The 8,242-nt window shown below is 41.8% G+C and overlaps 1 protein-coding gene across 1 annotated transcript; it reads right to left on the reverse strand.

The window, feature by feature from the left end:
* Positions 1 to 6,383: 6,383 nt before the first annotated feature.
* Positions 6,384 to 7,962, reverse strand: LOC145815381 (signal recognition particle 43 kDa protein, chloroplastic-like). The gene has a single exon (XM_082912006.1). It carries the CDS (start codon positions 7,763 to 7,765, stop codon positions 6,638 to 6,640), a length of 1,128 nt encoding a protein of 375 aa, XP_082768132.1. The 5' UTR covers positions 7,766 to 7,962; the 3' UTR covers positions 6,384 to 6,637.
* Positions 7,963 to 8,242: the final 280 nt, after the last annotated feature.

Below are 8,242 nucleotides of genomic sequence, written 5' to 3' on the forward strand. Positions count from 1 at the left end.
TGGCCCACATGGTTGTGTGCATGGGTCAGTTCTGATACCATTTGTAACTCCCCATTACTTGCTGGCCCAAATAACTTGTGGGTTGACCAACAATACCCAAAAACTTAAGTCCAAGTTATTTAGTAGCAAGGTAGTGGTGCTTTATATGTCTAAGATCACCCATGCAAACTTCTGATGTGGGACATGGTGTTACATATATTGACATGTTTATCTAGGCTTACTATGAATCCTATATTACAAAAGTTTGTATCTTGGAATTAAAAAAATGGATTCTCAATTTCACAGTCATTGTAATATCAAATGCCAAAAAAATTCAAATACATGATTTTGCACTCATGCCAAAGTTAAGAATTGTTATCATCCCAATTAATGAAAGTTAAACAATATGTATATAAATTTGTTTATAGAGAGATTAATTTATGTTTTTTCAAATATTTTGTAGGTTTCATATTTTCAAATATTTGGGTACATCGAACAAATTGATGTTGACAACCTTTGGATTGATTTATGCAAAAGTTATTATCAAAAAGTTGAATATCATTAGGGTCACATTGTTTGTCGTCACTGCCTGTATGATGATATTGATATTATAGCGAGGTAATTTTCTTTCGGTAAATAATTGCTATGTATAATAATAATTAAAACCTAACAAGTGTTTTAATTTTTTATTTGGTACAATATTTTCTTTAACAGGTTTTCTTTTCTTTTTCTTGATTAGATACAATGTTAACATTGTGGTCAAAGGCAGTACAGGTTCAATAAATCTCGCTGTTCAAGATAAACGGGCAGAGTTTATTTTGCAATGTCAACCATCATATTTGAAGAATATGAGATCAAAGGTAGGAAATTATAAAATTTATTATAAATAACTTATTATTACATTTTCAAACACAAAGTTATAATTCCAAAATTTTATAGGATAATGACGTTAGAATAATTAAAGACTATATTGCGTCATGCCAAGACCGTGTGTAGACACCCCATTTTTGACCGTCCTCAAGATTTGGACGTCACCGTTTGAACACTCGGTGATCATCCATGATTGTGTTCGTTTGGAGTTCCCGGAGGTCTCGGCTCGCGCGCCTTGCCTCAGGATCCCCGAACTCGGCTGTTTAGTGTCTGGTTTTGCACCAAATACTTTTGTTTTGCCTTAGAGGGGCAGGGAATGCCTTGTGAGACATCCCCATACACCACCGGCAGTGGCTGGAGGCCACCGGCTGGTCTTTTTCTTCCATCGGCAATTTTGTTTGCCGGTCGGCACACTGTATTGCCGGTCGGCATAATATGTTGCCGGTCGGCACTGTTTTTTGCCGGAATAGCTTTTTTGGGCAGCCGACCACTGTTCCTCCACTTTTTGGAGATATTTTGTGCCAGCTGTGATAGCTGGCACCAACTCATTTCCCCTCCATACACGTGTATGGAGGGATTTCCCTCTAGCCATGCTTGTTGAATAAGCTTTGCAAGAGGGATCCTTATAAGAGGGAGGCTTTCCTCTTGGTTCTAGGTTAGAAAAACAGAAGCAAAAACCAGCCTTTGAAGATATAGATACATATTATATCTATACCTCTCTCCCTCTCCCTTCTTGTGTGTGTTTCTTGGCCCAAAATGTGTGTTTTACCTTACTTTTGCACCATTACACACACTATTACACCTTAGTCCGAGATTGAGGGACTTGGGGGAGTTGTTTCTTGAGTTTTGGACTGGTTTTGGTCCAAAGAAGGAGATTAGGCCATTTGTTCTTCAAGGGTTCTTCAAGGGTGAGCATCTTCCCTTTTATTCCCCAAACTTGCTTTGTTTTTCTACCTATTTTGTTTATTGTTTTGGCTCTTGTGTATAACATAAAAAAGACTCATATTTTCCTGCTCTAACACTTTCCTTAAGGTCACTTTGTGGTTAGATTGCAAACTCACCCTCTTAGGCCTTGTTTAGCCTATTTTGGTGCCATTTTGATAAGGTTTTGTTCACTTCAGCATTTTGATCTTTTGATCACCAAAAATCAGTGTATTTTAGTGTCAAAAAAGTTGGTTTGAAGTCTTGCATAGGGGAGGGACACCCCTCTCCCCTTATGGTTTTGTTTCTTTGCTTTTTGGGCTCAAGAGGGTAGCATGTGTGCTTGATGTTTCTTGGCTTCATTCCAGCACTTTTTTAGGCATCTTAGGTCATATTTAATCTCTGTTTTTGGTCAAACTTGTGCCTCCTTACATGCTTGTAATACTTGCCTTGTATTGCTCTATTTTGCTTGGAATTGTATTTCATGATTAGGCCATGATTCTCGTGTGTGTTGGCTTGGTTCTATGAAGCATTTAGCATTGTTTTTCCATGCTTAACATCTGTTGGTTATCAACTTGGTCATGTTTGGCATGCTTGTTAGAGTTGCTTTGTATTTTGGCTTGGAAGCTTTGAGCATTTTGGCCTCTAGCATGCATGGTTGTGATTACCCTCTTGATTTGGCATCATCTAGGGTCATATTTTAGTCCAAGAATCATGCTTGTATGTGTGCATGCATGGCCTCTTTCATGCCTTGAAGATGTGTCCTCTTATGCCTAAGAATGAGCCTTAGTATATTTGCTTCATGGGGGATATCTTAGTTGCCATATTAGGAGCTTCTTGGGGTCCTATCTTGCATGCATAAATTCTTTTTTTTTTTGCTTGTTTTGATCATGCCATGAGTGGTCATGATAATGGGAGTGAGTTGTCTCCTTTTGTGTCTTAACTTTGGGACCATGAATTTGCTTGTTAACATGAGTTGATTGCCTATCATTTTAAGCACTTTTGGTCACTGTTTTTGAGAAGGGTAAGGGCCTGCCCCTTCGCCACTTCAAGCCCTCTTGCATGCTTGATCCATGTTTGTTGCATGTTTGTTCCATTAAGCTTTGTGTAGCACATCAATTCCATGGTCAATTTGCTTCATGTTTGCATCATGTTTGTATCTTGTGTGCTTGGTATCATACATTTTGTCATGATAGTTGCATATTGCTTGTTGTGTTTTACATCTTGGTGGTATGACACATTTGAGGCTTGTGAGCATTGCATGCATTGCATTTACTTGGTTTGGGGTGTCAAACCAAGTGTGGGAGTCAAGGACCATTCATACTTCAAGTGACGTAATGTGCCTTTATCCCCGGTCATCGGGACCTTTGACTCCAATTTGATAAGGCCCCGGTTTTCACGTTATTTGTTGCATGCATTTTCATATCAAATAGCAAATTTGATCCATTGAGTCATCATGCACCTTGGATGGCTCAAAGGTCGAAGGTCATGCTTCTTTGAGTTCGAAATATGATAAGAAGTAGGACCATGCTTACATGTGTCCAAGAACCCCATGCCATGCACTGTCTGTTCTCTGTTTTGCTGTCAAATTGTCTGCTGCAGGAAGTTTCTGCCGACCGGCAGAATTTAGTGCCGACCGGCACTATCTGGAGTGCCGATGAATCTGGTAAAGTGCCGACGGGAATTTTGTAGTGCCGGTGGCAACTCTGTCTGGCCGGTGGTGCTCTGCAGAATGCAAGGAACTTGCTCCAGCACTTTGGTAATTTTCAGAAAGACAAGACAGTATAAACAGAGGCGACAAGAGTGTAGCACGGGTTTTCCGGGCAGGACGGATTCGAGCATGCATCATCTGCGCGCCCCGAGGCAGAGGCTGTGGCCACCCTCTTTATTCTTTTGCTTCCTCTTTTTTAATTAATTAGGAATTTTGTAATAATTTTTATTTGTTCATTATTTTGGGACTGTAATATTAATTCGAGCCCTCTGAGTGAGGGTAAACATGTAATAAGTGTGGGTGAGTGTGTGTATGTCTTCCAATCCCCATTTCTTTCTTCCCTTTTATTTACCAGCTTATGATGGTAGATTAGGGCATTTTGAAATTAGCATACCTTATGATCTGCATGCGTGCATTCATGCATCTGTTAACATGCACCGGGCTCGGTACATCATGCTAAACGCATTCGTATTTTCAAATTCCAAAATTGAATACATGAATTAGTTGGTTGCGTATCGTATGCCATATCTAGGTTAACCGAGCCTAACTAAAATTGCACCTTGTATGTGTTGCATTAGGCAAAATAACATGAACTAGGACATGCATGTTTGCTAACTAATTTACTGTTTTGGCACGGAGTACAATGTAAGTATTTTTGCTTTAGCATCCGGCATGCGTGTGAATGTTGCCATAATAGTATGCCTGCCATGCGGCTAAGTGCTTACATGAGATAAACTGCTTGAATACCTGTGGGTGGAGGTCAAATTGCTTAAATTGGGATAATGCGTTAAAACTGTGAATTTTAAGCCCACTAGATAGCGGCAAAACCATCTTTTCCAAAAGCCCACTTGAGGGTGGCAAAATCTGCATTTTAGCCTACTTGCGAGTAGCAAACCATTTTCAAAACAAACATAAAATGTTTTGTTCCAATTTGGGCGATTTGGTCTATACTTGTTTGCTGCGCGCATAACATAGTAATTCTAGGCTAACAATTGGTTTAAGAACGCATAACGTTTTCAAAATTGGATATCACGGTTAGTAGAGGCCGGTCTTCGGACCGGGCGAAAGGGGGTGCTCATAGCTGACCTTCCCCGATCGTACCCAAGCTCCCGAGCCGAGACAACTCCGGTGATGACGGACATGTGGCCTTCGGCACCGAGTCAGGGTTTCCTAAATTCTCCCATAAAAAATATTTAGGTGGCGACTTTGTATCTGGCAAAGCAGTCCATGTTTGGCACTACTTTTTCAAAAATCTGTTTCTCAAAACGATTTGCCAGATTTGGACTCTTTGGTTCAGATTGAGAACCGTGACACAAATCGAGTCCGAACTGTAGCACGAGGTCCCACGCGGGCGCTGTTACAGTTTCTGGCGACTCTGCTGGGGATTTTAGAGAGCTTGACTTGAACTCGTGATATCCTGTTTTGATCTCATTTATGTGTTTCTTTGCATTGCATGTGCATTGGTGCGCCTAGGAACACAGTGTTTGCCATCTGCCATTCCTGAACGGTTTGCCGGAGGCTTGTCTTGTCAAGGCATGTCCATAAGGCTGACCGGCTATGGGCTCTGACAGTATGGGAACACAAACCCCGGTTTTACCGGGGCACCCTTTCTGACCATTCGACCTAGTGCATATTCGGAACCATAGTGACCATTCCAAGCTAGGACAGGTTGCTTACCCGATGCTAAGTTGTTTGAAACCGCTGTGTGCGTAGTAAAACCCTAGCTCCTGACAAAATAGGACAGGGAAACCCTACCCCAACATAGGGGTGTTTTGGCTCCCTTTACTTGCTATGTGCTGTTAGAATGTATTTCTGCAGGGAAATGAACACACCAGTTTGTAAGTCTGGGCATCAGGCTTGAGGGCATCAGTATCAGCTTTAAGAGAATCAGTTATCTGAGGGTATCAGGGTTCAGTATTGGGAATAGAGATTTTGAGAACAGTGGTCGGTATCGGGGAACCGTGTGCTCGGCCTATCGACTATGCGTTTTGAAAATCCAACTGTATATTATTTGTTTATTTTATGCTGTTGTGCTGTCCGGTTGTTGGTTTATTTATTGCTTTATTTATCTTTTTGCTAGGTAGTTTAGCATCATTGCGTCTAACCCAGTAGACATTCCCCAAGCACTCTGGATCAGAGGTCGCCGGCTCCATCGATCTGAGGATCTGATAGAAGGACAACCAGTGTACCATTCTCTACCCCCGGTTACTAAACGGAAAGCAACTAGGCAGAGGATATCGGTTCAGCAATCGGTACAAAGGGCTTCGTCTACCCCACCTGTGTACAGTAGGGATCAGGATCCCGTTTCACCCACAGAGAGGGAACGCATACCAGCAATTCAACCAGAGCAGAACAATATGGCTAACTTAGAGGAGATGGTGCGCCAACTTAGAACATGAGAATGTAACTCTCGATATATAATCTACAATTTTAAGAAAATAAAAAAAAAATATATATATATATATATATATAAATTTTTTCATAGTGAATTTGAATTGTCATCCTATTTTTACTTAAAACTGTATTTACATTTCATATGACAAAGACAGTCTATTTTTCTTAACAACAAAAAAACACCCTCATTGATGCCGAACGTGAGTGTTCAAGTCACCCCCTTCCATGATTCATTGTCAAACATGTCAATGGGGTTGAAGAAGTAAAGCAAAGTAAAGTAATCAAGGGAAATGAGAAATAGGGGCATTAAATGATTAGTTAACTAATTAGAAAAACAAATAAGTAAAATAATTTGGTTAAATTTTTACTTTAAAAAGGTGAATTGAACATCTAATGAAATGTGTAACATCAGATCACTAAAAATATGTTACTTTAATAAATGTTGGGGGTATGTACAGATCAATTCAGGTTGATTCGGACGAAAATATCAACTGAAATGTCCGCGAGATTAGTGTAACGATAATAATTTATATATTAATGTTTAACTCAACAAGGGATGTATCTTATGCTTTATTGTAATCAAGATACATTATAATCTCAATAACAATAGATGTCCCTATTCGATCTTAACCCTCCAAACTATTTTAATGAAATTTTTGCATCACCAAAAAAAAGTTGTCCATTTTAAAAATGACAACAAAACAATAGGCCCATTAGATGAAACCCACAACCAAAAAATGCTACTTGTAAAATAACATTCATTCAGGACCCACCACTAAATTGGGCCTCCACGTCCTTATGGGCCGTGGGGCCTTCCTCAAAGTCCTTGATCAAATCAGGATCAACATTCTCCTCAGGCTCCCACGTGGCCTCCTCTTTATCCGTCCATTTCACCAGATACTCTCTCCTCCCTCCATCCCCTTCCCTCCTTCCCACCAAACACTCCGCCACAGCATATTCCAGCCCTTCCTCAAAGTTCCTCACCAAATCCTCTCCGATCAACCCCGCTTTGACCCACTCGTTATCTGCACCGTCCTTCCACTTCACCAAGTATTCAACTTGATTACCTTTCCCTCTCTTCTCCATTATCTCCTGCACCTCCGCGTACTCGAATATTGCCTCCTCTAAATCCTTAATTACATTCTCAAGCCCCAATCTTCTCGCAAATTGCATTGGGTTCCCCTTCGGAGTCGCTTTCAGTACTTCTCGCGCCAAATCCAACGGCGTACGTCCTCTCTCATCCTCCGCCTCGGGATCCGCACCCAGTTCCACCAACAGCTTCGCTACACCGGGTCTGACGTACCCAGCCGCCATGTGAAGCGCCGTCAAGCCGCCGCCGTTATCCCGGTGGTTAACATTTGCGCCGGCTTCGGCTAATACCCGGACGCACGGCTCTGACCCTAAGCCGGCGACGAAGAGGAGAGCCGTCCGGCCGTCCTGATCAACGGCATCGATGTCTCTTCCGTCGTCGGAGCTGATGAGGTGTTTGAGAGCCGAGTCGTCGGCTTTCTTGGCGGCGTTCCACCAGGGGGTTTCGTACTCCGCGACTACATCAGAGGCGATGTAGTTTGATGGGACCCAGGTAGGGGCATGATCGTCTTTCCACTCGATTAGGTACTCCATGCCCTTGCCGCCTTCAAGTGCTCTGCTTCCGATGATCTTGTTGACTTCGCCGTAGGATTCATCTTCGTCGAACCTTTCGTATGTGAGATCTGGTTCTTGGAATTGTGGTGGTTGTTGAGCGGAGACTCGGAGGGTGAAGGGGTGGGGGTGGTGGTGGGAGTGGTGGAGGAGGCGGAGGGAGGAGGGAGAAAGAGGGGCGGCGGCGGGGCGGAGACTGGGGGAGATTTTGAGGCGGGAGAGAGAAGGGTTAACGAAGAGAGCGTCCATTTGAGAAGTGGGTACAGTGAGGGATTGATGGTGTGTAGTTGGTGCAATTGGATTTGGAGGGATTGGGTTTGATGGTTGGTCATGGTTGTGTCAGTATGTGTGTAATCCAAAAGAAAGGTTGTTTGGGATAAGGAACATCATCCATCTATGATTCATCCTTGTGTGTTGTCACTTTTCCATGGGCTGGTTTTGCCTCACCCACAAAAATATTTTCCATAATTACAGGTATTTGAGACAATGTAAGAAGTGGTTTAAGATGATGTAAATAAGTATATTTTTTAATTTTTTATAAAATATAAATTGTGTATGAATTGAATTTGAAATATGGTAGAAAGATGATATGATTTAAATAAAATAGTAATTGTTGATACAGTTTATCCCAGTGAATGGAGCGAATTGGTCTAAGCTCCTCAAGTCCAAGCCTAAATGATTGTGCCCACCGGATAACCTGCAAAAAAGTTCAACGGGAAACGGGGT

The sequence above is a fragment of the Camellia sinensis genome, unplaced genomic scaffold, assembly GCF_055761805.1.
Source record: "Camellia sinensis isolate YWXY unplaced genomic scaffold, ASM5576180v1 Unanchor2, whole genome shotgun sequence".
Classification (NCBI taxonomy): Eukaryota; Viridiplantae; Streptophyta; class Magnoliopsida; order Ericales; family Theaceae; genus Camellia; species Camellia sinensis.

What these genes read in the sequence shown, in the direction of transcription:
- LOC145815381 (XM_082912006.1), bottom strand. Translation starts at nt 7,765, where the DNA reads ATGGACGCTCTCTTCGTTAACCCTTCTCTCTCCCGCCTCAAAATCTCC.